Below are 16827 nucleotides of genomic sequence, written 5' to 3'. Positions count from 1 at the left end.
TAATATTTGCATGCATATTTTTTTAAAACACTTATTTTACCATTATATCATTTTTTTATTCTTATTTTTTCATATGTATTCATGCCACCGAACACCATTAAAAAAATAACGGTTTCAAATTAAAATAACTAAAATATTCTTAATTGATAGATGTGTAAAAAAAAGTGTAAGGTGATCGCGATGAAGGATAAAAAGATAATTTCAAATTTTTATTTTATTTTTAATTAAAATTAATATGATTTTTATTAATGGTGTTAGGAGAACCGTTATATTAGAAAAATTTATAAAAAACAGTGTTTTATGAAGATACAAAAATAAATATCAATTTTAAGAAGTTATTTATGTTAAAAATAAAAAATAATAAAAAAATAACTTTTTTTCTTTCAATTCCATTTTAGTTGATGGAAATTTAGCTTATTTTAAAGTTTAATTATCCAGTTATACCCTTCAAGAAACAAAGAAAATAAAGAAAATAAAATTTGTGCAAATCCTAAAAATTACATACCTCAATTAGAATTCTTGGTTCGCACACTCACAAGCGTCAAGCTTTCCTCTCAGTGCAGCACACACGTGCTAAATGTGGTCAAAAGAGTTAGATTGGGCCAGCTTTCGGATGACATGGGCTCAGTTCGGCCAGGCCCAGGTTGGGGCCGTGCAGCTCCACCCCCGGCCCGAATTGTTTTCTTGACCGGACTTTAACACGCACTATTAAATACACCTTGTTGTTTCAATCCTAATCGAAGGGGCAAAAGTACTGCGTGGTTAGCTTACCGGAGGTGGCTGGAATTTCGAGAAGGAGAACCAGGGCGAAAACCCTGTTTCCCCCCTTGTCTTCCCCTTGTTCTTGGACTTCCTAGGGTTTCGAAAGCGGATTGAGATGGACGGAGAGGAGCTAACGGAAGAGGAAACAGCTCTCTACGATCGCCAGATTCGAGTGTGGGGCGTCGATGCGCAGAAGAGGTAATCTCTTGGACCCCTTTCTTGTTGCTCCGAATGATTTCGATTTCCTTGTTGTCCTGAACTCGAGGTTTTGTCCTTTGAATGATTCAATTATGGGTGCCTTCTTTGTTTAGGTTAAGCAAGGCTCATATACTGGTCAGTGGGTTGAATGGCACGGCAGTTGAGGTAATTTCGGTTTTTTACCTAGTTTTTAGGTCCATTGCTTCACTTGATTATAATGGAATTGTGAGTTCTTAATTTTCTTACATGATGATAAAGAGAAAAAGTAGAGAAAACCTTGCTGTTTGTTCTTGCGCGTACAATCGATCACTAGGTTCAAGTGTTCGTACGTGGCAGTTGCAGCGGCTCTTGAGATTCTACTAATTTTTTAGATTTTCGATGGTGTATTAGGAATTCAATAAGAAAAGGCAACCGGGGAATACAAAATGAAGTGGTAAAAGTAACACAAGTGGGAAAAATGTATTAGAAATGTACGTAAGGGAAAGTTAGTTTGTGTAGTGTTTTTTCCGCATGTAAAGGACAATACTTAATCCCTACAATAGGAGCAGTTTGTATTCAAAGTTGTGGAATTTTGTCTCTTGGGACTATCATTTGAATTCTTGCTTTTATTACAATAAGAGCAGTTTGTATTTTGATTCACATTCCCTTTTGATAATCATGTGATTTTATTATATTATAAATCTGCTGTTGCTTTTCAACTTGAAGAAGTGCTACTGTAAAATTGAATCTCATGCAAAGGAGTAAAACAGCTTTGTGGCACTTTGCTATTGGTCTGTTAAGACTGACCGAGTGAAAGCTGCCAACAGAAAGGAGCAACAAGAAAGTTCCACATCACTCTGTGACTGTTGCTAAACTTTTTCTGTTCGATTGCCATCTCTTAGTTACCTTTTCTCCCGTATAAAGATGTAATAATATGTGGATTTCAAAGGATATTTTCCATATATTGTTCGAATATATGTCAAATTTTGTAAGTAGTTCTTGATGGAGATTTAGTTGGAAGCAGCCATCTAAATTTCTCATAAAAATTCTTTTGTTCTTTTGGTAGTTTTGCAAAAATATGGTTCTAGCAGGAGTTGGGAATTTGACGCTGATGGATGATCGTCCAGTCACAGAGGATGTTCTTCAATCAAACTTCCTGATTCCTCCTGATGAAGCTTACTATAGTGGCAGATCCCTGGATGAACTTTGTTGCGAGTCTTTAAAAGATTTCAATCCAATGGTCCGTGTTTCAATAGAAAAAGGTGAGTCTCACTTCAGATAGTTTTGTATTTCTTTGCAGTAATTTGCTTGGGGCAATTTCATAGCATTTTCCATGGCAATTTCTGTCCCCTTGTAAATCATGAAAAATCACTTGCATTGCGCACCAAAACCTGCTTATTTAAGTGTGCTGACCTGCTTTTAGTCTATTGTAAATGTTGCTGGTTGTTGACTTCATACTTTATAGTATGTTGGCTAATTGGTTGTTTTATGTTGGCAAAGTTGTGAGTTTATAAATGTGGCTAAGACAGAGAGTGTTCTTCAAATTTAATGCATTTTTATCAACTTACACTGTAAAAGCAACTATTTAAATACATTTATTTTATGGAAGATTGTTTCCGCAAAGTTTCGTCTGGCCTTTTTGGGCTTAATTTTGTTGATGTACAATATGCTATGATTGTATATGTATGATAACTTGTTCTGCTGTAGTTTGACATTACTGTTTGCATGAGGTATAAAACAAATTCAGAAGGTTGTTTGTGAAAAAAGAGTTGTCGTAGGCTTTGAAAATGGAGGATACTTGCCATTGTTGAGTCCCTAGTCATACTGGACCATGTCAAAATTGCCCATTATCGTTATTATTTGTCATATATAAGTGGATTTTTGATATGTGAAGGAGCTTTTGCATTGTTTATCAAATGTTTGATGATTTGAGTGCCATGAGAGTAGGGGTAGCCTTTGACATGGAATTTGTCAAGCTATAATCGAGAAGCACAGAGATTGAAGGTGCAATGCTATTGGAACTACAGAGGATAATGATGCTCAATACATATTGTTGATATAGTGATACATATCTGGATCCTTAATGCAAAAGAACAAGGTAATATATGAAGATGTCTTTATGTAATTAGAGCATTAATGGTAAAGCAGAGGAGGGGCATCCAAACTCTTGAATGCATCATTTGGCTTTTGGAAGCTTTGCGTGTGACTGTTTCTGCAACTTTGAGTTTGTCAAAAATTGATTGTCATAACTAACGAATTTCCGTTGTTTTTTGCAGGTGATTTGTCACAGTTTGATGGAGAGTTTTTTGACAAGTTTGATGCTGTGGTTGTCAGCTGTTGCTCTCTTAAAATTAAGGTACGGCATGTCTCTTATTATTGAACCAATCAAATCAGGACTGGTCTTCTGACAGTTTAATTAATGTTCACTTTCTCAATGTTCACCTTCAGTTTAATCAATTATTTATATAACACCTGAAAATGTAACGTAATTGAGCTTATTTGCGTACAAGTTGTATGCTTATAGTTATTCATATGGCATTTTGATCTCTGATTTGTTTGAGTGCAACTCCCACAGAAAGCAATCAATGAAAAGTGTCGAAGGAGACCAAGGCGTGTTGCACTTTATGCAATCGAGTGTAGAGGTTCATGTGGTGAAATTTTTATTGATCTACAGAACTACACCTACATCCAGGTGCTGTATGATTATCTTCTTGATGACTATTTTTAATTATTGGCTTTGATCATGGGAAGTTGACTGAAAAATTCAATGTCATTCTGGTTGTGTCCTGCCATATAACAAAATTTGTTCTATTCCCCATTCACTTAAGTCCTTTGTTCAAGCAGGGACTAGTGTGGAATTATGCTTAATAAGCCATGACACTGCATGACTATTTTTAGTCTTATCATATTAGTCTGCATGACTTACTCAGTAAATAAACCACAGCATACCTGCTTGCTCTTTATATATTGTTTTATATGTGCCATTTGTCAGTTAATTTTCAAGGTGTTTCATTCCTCTGATTCTTTTTATTAGCAGTGCCCAAGCTAATTTACAAACATGCATAGCCGGCTTTTATGAACCAATTTGTTGGCTCCTGCAAGATAACATGTCCAATTTTTGCCTCAAATATCTCCTTGCTCATATCCAACCTAAGGAATCAAGATCCTTTATGATTATATTTGGTTTAAAAAAAATCCTTACTTCCATGTCTGTAATTGTAATGTCCTAAATTTATTCACTACACCTTTCAGCTTTGACATGATATGCTTTGCTGTTTGCAGTTTTGATGTGCTACCTGCTAAGTAGTTTGTTTGTCAACTTGTAGCCTTGCAGTTTTCTCTTACTGATTGGATCTATCGTGTCACTTTTTCTTTGAACCAATTGCTCGAACTGTTGAATGTGAACATTTTTAGTTCCTTGCAGTTCCTTCATAATCAGGTTATTGTTTGAGCCTGTATATAAGATAATTGCCTGTTAAGATTGCTTTTTGATTATCTATTTTCAGATAATATTTTAGGTTTTAAAGTTTCTGTAATTACTGTTGTTGATGTGTCAAAGGAAATCAAAAAAAAAAAGTTTAGTATGTACTATGATGAAGAAAGCGAGCTGTTTCAAACAAGTAGCGCTTTATAATTGTCTTCTCAATAGGGATTTCTATTCTGTGAACCATTTCTATGTTGCATATATACCTTGTTTTAAACATCCTTTTCACTAATGGTATTTCCTCTAGATGTTTCTGTCAAATCTCCCTTTGATCTGAAAAGGAGCTGTTTGCATTGTTTCTGTCACATTTTGGTGGAGCATGTATCACATTTTGTTTATTTATTTTGCTCATAGTTGTTGAATCTTATGCTTTGCTTGGTGAACCTAAATTCTTTGCATGGTGAACCTATTATGTGGATAAACTTATTTTGTAGTCTTTCTTAGCATAAAGAAATGCATGTAAAGTAATTAATCTCCATCATTATTGTTTTGGCAGAAAAAGTCTGATGGTACTGCTGAATGCCAACTAAAGTATCCAAGTCTCGAGGTATATCTGTTAAATGGTCATATTTGATTTTACTGCCCGCTGTTCAAAATTTTTTATGCCAATTGTCCAATACCACCCTTTTTTCAGATTTTTGGTACTTAAAATGGTGCTTATTGCTTCTGTTAGTTGTTCAATGGCTCTTCTATTTTTCCCTTCTCAATTAATATCCTCTGAACTAGTAAGTAATGCTCTCAAGTGTGATACAGTTTGGTGCTAAATATTCATGTAGCATATTCATAGGCTCTTTTCGTTCCGGAAACTACAAATAAACTCAACTTTTGGAACTGATTGGGCTCAAGGTATTGTGCTTCTGATATGGCTTGCGTTAAATGAGGCATCCTTCCTTGAGCAAATGAAAAACAGTGCGAAATTTCGATTCCCATGTAAGCCAGCTTTCGCTAGGCTATTGAACTCTTTGAATGATTTCAAATGCCTTACAATTGGGATCATATCTGTTAATATGTTTTCCCCTTTCGCATCATTCTGGATCCATCTTGTTCTGGGGTTGATGAAAAGGCTCCAAGGACCACTGTGTTAGATGTATGCCCTAGAAGCCAATCTGGCTGACATATTATTAATTTTAGGGACATAATTTTGTACTTGACTATTTATTATTGAATAAATAAAAGGCATCTTTTTATTCATATTATTTATGTGTCTATGAATCGTCCAAAAATTAAGAATTTGAGCCATGTATCATTGGTGATTAATTTCTAAATGCTCCTGATCAATGGATCATCACGAGGACGGTGATCAATCCGATCAGTGCACAGATCACTTTCTTCTAGGATGGACGAGACTTGAGTCCATAGTGTAGGGACACTGAAGTGATAGTGCAGGTACTTGTTAGAGAACAAGGGTACTGAGCGTGACCAAGACAAGAAGTCACTTGGATGTCTATCCACTCGTCAATGACTTGCTTGATGTTGCAGTAGTATGACTGGTCCTTTGACCTGCGGTGCTTCAGCTACTCACAGTGAGGTTATTGTAGTTTGACTACACGTATACATGGTCTCTAGTCATATGGGTCCTTGTAGTGTAGATTGGCTGCATTAAGTTCACTGTAGGAGTAGGGTATGCACTTACATGGAATCTATCGACCTTGATAGAAGAGGAGTGATCCTATGTGATTTGTTAGACTGAGTTCTAAGACCTTGGCCAGGGCAGTAATATAAAGTGGAGAAAGAGTTTTCCACTAACGAACTCGAGTCGAATAAATCTTGACATATGACAGACGAAGTGGTTTGACGAGTTATCCATGACCTCCGTCCTGTAGGGATCCACGATAGTAGGATTGTATCACATGATAACTGCACCTAGAGGTTCATCATTCTATTCTACTGGGTAGCCACTACATGCTGCTAGGTGTCACTGTTGGATGGTGGGACTCACAGGGATTATCTCGATGATCGATAAACTCTAATGAGTAGAGTTGGAATCGTTCCAATCCATTGAAAGGAGTTTTCAATGATATTGTGATAGAGATCATGATATATCTCACTACCAGTCAGAGTAGAACCTATGGGGTCACACACACTAGAAGTATTGACCGATCTGATGGTTGAATCGTGATTAGGAATCACAAGTAATCAATTCGATTGATAATAAGTTGAAGAAGGAACAAAGGGAATTAATTAATTGGACTTAAACACAAATCCTACTTCGAGTAGCATTCCTAGAGTCCTAATTGGATTAGGACTGGGAATCCTAGTTGGAGTAGGACTGGGATTCCTACTTGGAATAGGATTCCTACAATCCTAATTAGATTAGGAGTTTTGAATTAAAATTGGATTCCTACTTGAAGTAGGATTTCTAGAGTCCTAATCGGATTAGGACTTCGGATTCAAATTAGAGTCCTAATTAGATTAGGACTAAAATTAAATAAGTCCTAATTGGATTAGGATTTCTTAAGTCCTAATTAATTATTAATCCAATGAATCAACATGACTCCTAATTGGGTTAGGATTGAAGAGTTCAATTGAGTCATGGTTCATTCAAGTTCTAATTGGATTAGGACTAATAAAGATTGAACCCGATTGATTCATGATTTGGTTAAACCCTAATTAGATTAGGGCTAAACCATGAGAGGGAAACCTCCCCAAGCAAGAGGGGCATCAGCCCCTCTCCTTTTTGATGGGTGCGGCAACACAAGAGGGGCCGGCGCCCCTCTTGGAAAAAGGTCTAGGGCTCCTAACTTGTAGGAGCCCTAGATGCTTTATAAGGAGGTGAAAGGGGGCTGACGCCCTAATGTATGTGAAGCCCTCTTCCTTTGTGCCGTGGCCACCCTCTCCCTTTCCTTGGTTCAGCCGCAAGCAAGAGCAAAAGAAGAAGAAGGGTGGCGGCCTCCTCCTCTCTTCCTCCTTCCAACGCAGGGAGAATAAAAGAAGGCTGCAGGCTTTGTTCCGCTTCTCTCTATTCCTCCTTCTTCTTCCTCCTCTCAAGCACAATCAAGGGTTGATTGAAAGAGAGGAAATCAGCCATCCAAAGTTGTCTCTGCAAGGGAGCTAGCACCCCGGGGAGACAAGGAAGCTTTGATCGGTTTCTGCTTCGTGTGGATACCTGTAGAGGCCGGGCACTTGAACGGCTTCAAGCGAACCTTCATCCTAAACCACGAACTTTAGTTTGCGGTGATCATCTACCCGCACAAGGTGAAGATCTGATCTTCTAAAGGTTTTAAAAATTTTTAATCCTTATCTATCTACGAACGGTTTTTGAACAACGTTCATGTGATGAACGGTTGATCCCGCACATGCCTCTTCCGCTGCATCTGAATTTTTTAAAATTTCAGCGGCATGATCGGGGTTTTCTAACACACTGCTCTATAGTCTATACACTTAATGACTGAATCTTGTGGAGGCAAATATTATGATATTTTTAGTGATTTCGTTGTTTGTGCTGTTTGAATACTTGTGGCATTTCAACGTCGCATGCTTTTACCATCCATTCATTTAGAATTTAGCATAATTAAGGTTTTTTTTATTTTCACAATTGCACATAATATCATGAAGGTATATATAAAGTTTTTGAAATGGTCTGTTGTAAATGCTTTGACTGAAGTTGCGCTGCTACTGTATGAACCTAACTTTTTAACCCGCTAGTCTTCCTGGTCAAACCTTTTTGCAGTCAAGTCCTGGTTGTATTCTTAGTCTTATCACTTGCCAAGGAAGTCCCAGTTAGCAATTAAATGTTTTTGCACTTAGTGATCCATGAGTTTAGCTCCCATTTTGATCTTCTCATCGTATTTATAGATCAAGTCAAGGCACTCTTTTATACTTCTTAAAACATGCCATCGACGGGAAGCAAATCTTGAAGGAGTTCCAGTGTAGTAATTCTCACGATTGCTTGCATTGAATGTAAGGTTGTCAACATATTGGAAATGGTTTGTTGTCTGATCCCCTGTTGACCTTTGAATCCTTAGCTCCACAACTTTGCCCTGACAATTAATTTATTGAAGATCTGCTTCTGCTTCGCTGAGCTTTGCAGAAGTGGGAGATGAGTTTTCCCTTCCAATGGCTTTTACTAAATTCAGAAAATTTTCAGGGGACTAGTTAGCTGATATCAAATTTGTCGTAATGTGATATCCAGCTAACATATTACCAACCAAAATCTCTTCATTAAAGATCTTCATTAGTGTTGTACTCAATTGCAGGAAAGTATGATTCAGATTTATTTAATACATCCGCTTTGAGCATAAAAGTTGGCCATAATGTAAATTTCCGTAATAATTTTCATTCGCCCTTGCAGGAAGCAATTTCAATACCCTGGAGGGATCTTCCAAGGAAAGTGAGCAAAGTGTACTTTGCCATGAGAGGTCTGTATATGTCTTATTGCAGCATTTGTGAATTGCAACGCCATTGTAGCACATTCCTAACTCTAGTAGTGTTTAAAGAGAACTAGAAACTTGTGAAAATCTATCTTTCCTTGAAATCTTATACTTCGCACAGTTTTTGCTTGCCTCTTCCAGTATCTTCTAGTAAGCTAATACTGAAGGCTTACTCACTCTTAAGAAGCAAGTTGAAACACCAAATGCTCATTTTATTGTACAAGCTGTAGCTCATAAGTTGTTTTGCTCAAGAAATAGTGATGCCATAGGAATTTGTTGTGGTACCCAGCAGCTTGTGTCACACTGCACTATCTCTGTGCTAATGCTCTACAAGCTATCACCAGGCAGTGTTAATGCTCTAGCATGTGAAGTTTAGTGCAAATTTGAATTGCAGTTCTTTTGTTGGAATTTTCTATTAATTCTGATTATTTGGGTATTGTCCGTTCCTGTGCATGGTGTACCACAACTTGTCATTGGAACTTAAAAAAGAAAATTTAAAGTGTCTTGCTGTCATTACATAATTAATTAATTTCATCATTAGGTAGTTCATCTGGGTTCCAGTTTACTAATCAGCAACACCAGACACTTTAAGATGGGGAATTGAGGTCCTTAGGATGTTGTTCTTCGTGTGGAACAACAGTTACAATGCCAGACTGAGATTTGATGCATACATGGTAGGGTGATCTAATGGGAAAATATCACTGCCTATATCAATATTTCCTTTAAAAAAATCTATTGGAGAGTAGTGTGGCCTATGAAATTTGAAACTTGCCTTGTAGTTTATCTGATAGTATCATTAACATTACAACAAGCCTTATCCCCTTTTTGAGCAAGACACCTCATATACCATATGTCTGTGTCTGCATGCATCTGTGCATGCATATACCTTATGCCTCCTGTCAGAGTTTAGAAACTTCAGTTCCTTATTTGGCACTTGATATGATTAAGATTTGTAGTGTCAATTGTTGCAATAGATTATCTTTCAATAGGACAAGCCAAAAGTCTAGGCTGATTGTTTATCCTCCAGTGTGAATGGGACTATAAAGTGCCAAGGACCTTATGTCATGATGTCTCATTCGCATGTCTTAAAGTGCAGGCACTTTGAGAGAACCTGAATGTCCAACTGTCACAAGGTTCTAAGTTCATCTTCCACCATTTTTATCCTACTACATAATATTAATACTCAAATTCATTGTCGTATCTTTTATCTTGAAGGTGATCGGATTATGAATGTTGGACAATTTTTATTCTTTCTCAGTGATGATTTTTAGCTAACACACCTATTTTTTTAAGTGGGTTGTGGTGAGTGTTGATAAATAAAGTGACCAAATGAAGGCTTGTATGCTAGGAAAAATGGAAGAGATCTAAATGCTTGAGGTGAAGTGACATCCTAAACCCTGATGTAAATCCTACCTCTGTGTATAAGACTCCATACGAGTCCTCCACCCCCTTCTATCAATGTTCATTTTTTGCAAGAATGGCATGTCATGGGTATTAAAATTTCTTTATAATGGCCAGTGACACCTCTAATATTGTTTGCAAAACTCTGGTGATTGTCCAAGTGGATGCCACTCTCACTTTGTCAAGGTTAGGGAGAGCCACCTTTGGTGAAGGAACCTTTTCAGCTAAGTCCCTAAATTCCTTCTTTTATGTGTTACTTGACAACTTTAGATCATCCATTGTTGTATATGACTACTCGTTTATGAGTATCAAAATCAACACTGCAAGTAAATTGGGGGTAGCAACCATATAGATGCCCTCTGTTAGTGCTGACGCCTGGCGTTATTTAATCTGTTTCATGTTACATGAGGTTGAGCGGCAATAAGAGGTCAATGAATGCTGCTATATGTTTTCATGCAGTGATTGAAAGGTTTGAATTGTCTGAAGGACGCAAACCTGGAGAAACTTCTATTTCTGATCTTCCTTTAATTTTGAGGCTGAGGAAGGAACTGTGTGATGCTCAGGTAACATGGTTGTATTTTCCCTTTTTTAAAAAAAAATATAGATAGTGTATCAAACAGCACTAGATAATTTTGACATCAAACTGCTAATCGTTGACAGTCTTTGAGTGAGTCTCATGTCCCAGTCAGCCTTCTGGAACGAATGCTAGCAGCTGGAGGAAAAGAGCATCCTCCTGTTTGTGCAACTTTGGGGGGAGTTCTTGGCCAGGTGTGGTTGAATTCTTTTTTTGCAGTACTTTTATTTTTGTCTATAATCTCTTTGTTTGTGGTTGTCCCTGAAACGGAATACATATCATTGTTCTTGGTTAACAATACTAGCATGTTAGATCTGTTCTGTTTACACTATTTCTATACTTTGTAGCCTTGTTAGTTATTTCCTGCCAATATAGGGGATCTCCATGGGTGCCTGCATGTAATTTTCCAAATTAGGGATCGTATATTATTTGTAATTGTGGTCAAGTCACCCAAGATATAGATTTGATGGGATCTGACCATGAAACCCAGCAAAAACTTCCAAACTAGCAGTTCCTTGCTAGGGTCAACTTTTAACCTTTCACCTATTTGAAACCTGGCTAACTTTGTTTTGTTCTCCATCAATAAAGTTGCTAGATGTTTCAAAAAAAAATTTAGTTAATTAAAAATGTCTGTCAATTGGCAGTTATGATGTGACTGGGCCATCAGACATTTGCTTGACATCTCTTTTACTAACATAACCTATTACACCATTTTCTTCCACTTTTTCTGTTCTGATTTTGACCAGTACGACCACATTATCCTTTTGGTCTTTTTGTTCAGATAATGAAACTTGAATCTGCTTTGGACGTACCTTTCCACCGTCCAACCTTTTTCCGGTCTTACTTAGATTTTGAACTTAGGAAGACTTTCCTACATATATTATCTTCCCTCTGTTTGTCACACATCTAGTGCTTGTCTGTTGGCATTATGTATGTGCATAAACTTCTTGGAAAGTGTATAACTTTCTAGTTTTGTAGTCCTTGTGTCATGATAAAATTTTACAAGCAAATGTTCACATTGAACCAAATATCCTATTTGTTAAAAGTCTCTTATTGATATATCTAGATTTCTCTAGTGATTCATAGGGCACGATCATCTAAAAATAGATTTGCTAGTGTAACTCTAGATTTGCAATAATTAGAGTGCTTAATTTGATGATAATGGATCTGAATAGCCTTTTCAGCTCAACTATATTGTTTTGATGGGAATACTCTTGTTGATTCTGAATCTACTGAATATTTACTTTATATAATTAATCATCAAATTGAAAAATTGGCAGGCACTTTGCTTGAAATTTCTATGGGAAGATAGACTTTCTGCTGCATTTTGAGTGTAAACACATTATCTATTTTTGCCATGCTCACTTGTGGTTGTGTCCATGTTAACCATGCTATAAATTATGAGATTTATGTAAATTTAACCTTCATGTGCGTTAATAAATCCAAACTCAAAATTCTGCAGAGATAGTTTTCTTTAAGATTCAGTCCTTCGTTAAGGATTGGAAGGTTTTTGTGAAGAAGGGGTTGTAATTTTTGTTGGGGTTGGAGGTTGCAGTCTCCCATGTTTTTCCTTTTGTAATAGCAACCCTCCTCTTACTTCTTTTCTTCTCTCTTTGAAATTCTTTCTTTTGCCCTCAATAAATTCGGTGGGCTCCTGCCAACCCCCACCATGCCCCCCCAAAAAAAAAGAAAAGGAAAAAATAAAAAAGCAATGGTTGATCTCTACTAATTTAAGCAGGTCATAACCAAGGGAGTGTTGAAGTTATGACCAAGTTGTGATAACCCATTTTTATTTTAGTGCCAAAAGCTATAAGGGACTGGACTTTGTTGATCTTTTCATATATGCTGATGAGGTAAATCTTGAAAAAGAGGGATGTCCAGGCTATGATTTATCTGGTTATCAAAACAATATAGTATGTGTGTATTAAAGCATCATGGTTATATTAAGAGACCATAATCCATATATCAGCATAACAAAATTTCAGATAATTTCTTCATCAATAGAAGGTCAACATTCATGAAAAAAGAAAGAAAGCCCTTTCCCTCATTCCTAGATTCATCTTGGAAGTATCTAATGTACATCTGCAAAGTATCCTAGGCATATCCAGGAAGTATCCAAAGCTTTTTAAATATATATATATTAAATGATAGGATACTTAAACAAAGTAGCTGACACATATTCTAGAAATATTCAATAAATATCGGTAATTGATATGTATTATATGTAGACACGGCATGCAATTTGAAGTAGCTATGCTTCCATGGCGCCTGATGAATGGGGCTAGTTGCTGGCCCTACCTGAAAATCAATTATGCAGAGGCAAAGATCAACAAGATCAATCAAGTGGAAGGGTAATTGGTACAAGGAATTTTTTTGGGAGAATTTGTACAATTATCAAATATTCTCTCATGCTAGCAGGTTTCAAATTTTTTACTTGATAGTCAAGTAAATTATTTTCTTGATTTTTTCCACTGAACTGATATTTAAGTTCCAAAGCAATGGTTTAGAATAAAAATGTAATAATTTGTCCTTTTCCTTACAGCCTTGTATTTCCCACTTTAATATGCATCAGTTAAAAAGAAAGCATATATTTAAACAAAATTTGGATGCCCATCATGCCCATCCACCAAATGTTAGCTGCTGTCGCTCTGAATTTTTTAAGAAAAAACAATTTGTTAATGAACTTCATGAAATGCTAACTGCGAGTAAGCTATGCTTAAGGATCTGAGCTTCACAGCCTCACAGACATTGCATATGCAAATCAGCCTGCGTAAGAATGTTCTTTTATTTTATTCTAACATTGGGTGGCCATGTCACAGTCTCAAAGAGTTTGTGTATTCTAGTAGAAATATCTTGCTTATAAAGTGGTTATATGAATGATTTTTGTTGCTTTTTCTGATGAAAGAAAAGCAGAAGAAAGATTCTAGTTGCCATATCTGTTGCACATTTTTAAACTGAAATGCTTGTGCAACATCTTTTTATTTATCTACTGCAACATCCATTCCCCAATTGAATTTTGAACATCTTAGTTCATTTATCAATTTGTTTTTGTTGGCAAAAAGCAACTTTTGATAAAGCTGTTTGCATCGTCATCTCTTATAGACTATGGTCATCCAGTTATTGAAATATAGCCCATGTGACAGGTGAGCCATTTATTTATTGGCTTGCAAGTGGCCTCTACACAAAATAGTTGGCGAAAGGAAAGGCTTACTGAAACCTGTTCCTGTTTATCTTCATCGGCCTAGTTCTTTATTTTCCTTTGTAACGCTTTGAATCTTTCGAACCAACAAGTTCAAAGTAGCAAGGAAACACTTTCCTCAAACTGTACACCTAGAGTTATAAAATATCATAATGATAATATTGGATTGGAGATGAGGAATTATAGAGGGTAGGGAACCAGGAGATTAGGAGATTGAAGCTAGCATGGTGATTGATAATTGGATTACTGAGAAGATAGATAGTGGTCTAGAAACTATTGGTATAAGATTCCCTTGGAAGTAAAAGGTTAGCATTCATAAGTAAGTCAACTCGCATTTACTCTAAGGCCTTGCTTGGCTTGTCATTTAAGCAAAACTTGGAATAAGTTCTATTCCTTTCTGTTCTTCTATATTCTGTTTTATCATGTTTTTGTAATAAATCTGAATCTTTTGTTTAATTATGAATTTGAATCAAAGTGGAATGGTTGCAAATGCTGTTTGATTGGATAGAATACTTGATATAGGATGACCTTTTGAAAATTGAGATGAGTGAAGCCTCTCCAATGATGGGAATAGAGTTATTCGGCTGCCCCCTGCCAAATAGTTTTGTTCGGGTTATGATAGTTATGTACTCATTGACTTAATAAAACTGTTGGCTGAATAAAAATATTTTGTTGTCGTTTGGCTGAATAAACCCCTTATTCAGCACTTATGTCAAGTTTAATCACAAACCAAACAGAGCCTAATAGCATGGAGCTAGCTTGTGAATTGTGCAGATGCTCTGTCGTATGATATTAGAGCTTATGTGCACCCTTCTGCAAAACTGTCCTGGCACCATGCCTGTATGAAATTGCAAACCACCTGCAAGTCTTGGCTGGCATTCTAATTTACCCTCATTGTCGCCATGCCATTAGCAAGGGTATGGTGTGACCCTTGATCTGGATTCACCTTATAGTCAGTATAGTTGCACAGAGATACAGTTTCTTGTAACATTGTCAGTTGTCTATCATATGCATATCTGTTCATTCTTACGTTGCTTGTAAACTGAATAGTTGCTGATGGAATTTATTAGGAAGTGATTAAAGCAATCTCCGGTAAGGGCGACCCGCTGAAGAACTTTTTCTTCTTTGATACTGCTGATGGAAAAGGCATAATAGAGGATATCTCCAACTCTTCTACAAGCTGATTTCTTTAGTGTGATGAGGCGACATCAACACATGCTTGTCTAGCTGAATGTCTAAATTATATTAGCAATCAACTATTAATTCAGCACTAATTTCTGGAGCGGATTACTTATTTTCATAATTGTAGCAACCATTTTCAAATGTTATTGCCTACCTTAGTTATATATACCCAGCTGCTTATGATATATTCTGCATCTTGGAATGGGAAGTGCTGTTACCTCTTAATTGACAAGTTATTGAATTGGAACTTTTATATTGATCTACTGAAATCTGAACTGCAATTGTTGACTGTGTTTCCAACAAAGCTAGTGTTCTTAATGCAATGACCATGAGCTGCTGAAAATTGAAAAAATTAAGTCCCCATGTTGAAATGTGTTCTTCAAGACAAAAACATAGAATAGAATGATTTGTGGTGGCTTCATGTAGGAACCTTGTGATTGGTACTATGTTTCTTGTTAATTATGATGAGTTTTTTGTGAATATATCTGCCTTTTTTGGCTGTCTCAAACAGTAATTACAATTGAGATTATTCACTTGAGCATTTATTGGAACAGCATAAGCTCAATTGTTCCACTTGAATTGTCTTGTTGCACCACATACTATCACATAAGATAATGTTCAGCAAGGACAATCTCACATAAATTTAAACACAACCCTCAACAAAGAAAGCGGAAGGAACTCCAGGCCCAGCCTATTTCCATGAGGCAAATTAAAAGAGAATTTATATTTTTCCAGAATTTTTTTTTTTTTGAATCTCCTCATTTTTGTTGTTCTCCGTGATGATCCTTGAATAACCATCCAATCAAAACGTACAAGATTTATTTGTAACTTCCTGTGAAACAGAAAATTCAGGATATATCCACGAACCATCATGCATCCGAAAGGCATGGAAGAAGCTCCAAAGCCTCGTAACTGAAACAAAACAAACCAATCCAAAGGAGATCCCGCCAAGCCCACCATTTTAAACTTCGAACGTGGGTTAACGGTTAGTTTCAGGCGTCCACTATTTCATCCCACCTCACCATTCAATACCTCGCCTTCCCTCCCTGCAGACAAAACACTCCCAAAAAAACCAAAGCCATGACAAGATCGCAAGGGGAAGAAGAGGCAGAGGGACTCAAAAAGAAGTTCCAAAACCTCGAGGATGACTGGAATTCCTACAAGCAGTCCATCCCCGGCCATCGCCGCAGCTGTTCGATGACCGACGTCGCCTCGGCTGTCAGCTCTGATTTATTTAAACTCCTCCATGACTCGCCTAAGAAGCTGGTCTCATCCCTCCAGCGAAGCCAGCCTTCTTCAGAGGTTTCACAGCCCACACTCGGTGATCGGCATACCGAGGACATCGTGACCGAGAGGCGAGCAGGTATGATGAGTGGCAAGCTAAGAGGGAGGAAGCTGTTAGAAGCTTTGGAAGGTGCAAGGGAGGAGGCGATCACTGGCTTGCATGGAAGGGAGGAGATATGCAGTGTTTGCTCTTCTGTGCTGATCCAAGGTTGTGACGCCAACTCTTCGTGTTCTTGCTCTTCCTCGTTGCCCGGCATGCATGGATACAACTATGGGAAGGTTTATCTTTCTTCATCTTCTTCTTCTGCAGCAACTTCTTTTTCTATGGAGAATGTGGAGAAGGAGAGGGAGGTTGGTGCTGCAAAAATGGATGGGTTTTTTGGGGGTGGTGGGG

The 16827-nt window shown here is 37.1% G+C and overlaps 1 protein-coding gene across 2 annotated transcripts; it reads left to right on the top strand.

Moving 5' to 3' along the window:
- Positions 1-745: 745 nt before the first annotated feature.
- Positions 746-15418, top strand: LOC103721214 (SUMO-activating enzyme subunit 1B-1-like). 2 transcript variants are annotated; one of them, XM_008811330.4, is made up of 10 exons: positions 746-960; positions 1074-1125; positions 2006-2201; positions 3216-3295; positions 3515-3631; positions 4920-4970; positions 8715-8781; positions 10654-10757; positions 10855-10962; positions 15038-15418. In XM_008811330.4, exons 1-10 carry the CDS (start codon positions 878-880, stop codon positions 15149-15151), a joined length of 972 nt encoding a protein of 323 aa, XP_008809552.1. In that variant the 5' UTR covers positions 746-877; the 3' UTR covers positions 15152-15418. The 2 variants fall into 2 exon arrangements, with proteins under 2 accessions (XP_008809552.1, XP_026665874.1); XM_026810073.2 differs by lacking the exon at positions 15038-15418 and adding an exon at positions 13912-14999 and having other exon boundaries at positions 765-960.
- Positions 15419-16827: the final 1409 nt, after the last annotated feature.

Source organism: Phoenix dactylifera, chromosome 14 (assembly GCF_009389715.1).
Source record: "Phoenix dactylifera cultivar Barhee BC4 chromosome 14, palm_55x_up_171113_PBpolish2nd_filt_p, whole genome shotgun sequence".
NCBI lineage: Eukaryota > Viridiplantae > Streptophyta > Magnoliopsida > Arecales > Arecaceae > Phoenix > Phoenix dactylifera.
This window is presented reverse-complemented; position numbering and strand designations above follow the sequence as displayed.

What these genes read in the sequence shown, in the direction of transcription:
- LOC103721214 (XM_008811330.4), top strand. Translation starts at nt 878, where the DNA reads ATGGACGGAGAGGAGCTAACGGAAGAGGAAACAGCTCTCTACGATCGC. An exon ending in CCGTGTTTCAATAGAAAAAG is followed by an intron (nt 2,202 to 3,215) that starts GTGAGTCTCACT and finishes TGTTTTTTGCAG; the next exon opens with GTGATTTGTCACAGTTTGAT. An exon ending in GTTGCTCTCTTAAAATTAAG is followed by an intron (nt 3,296 to 3,514) that starts GTACGGCATGTC and finishes CAACTCCCACAG; the next exon opens with AAAGCAATCAATGAAAAGTG.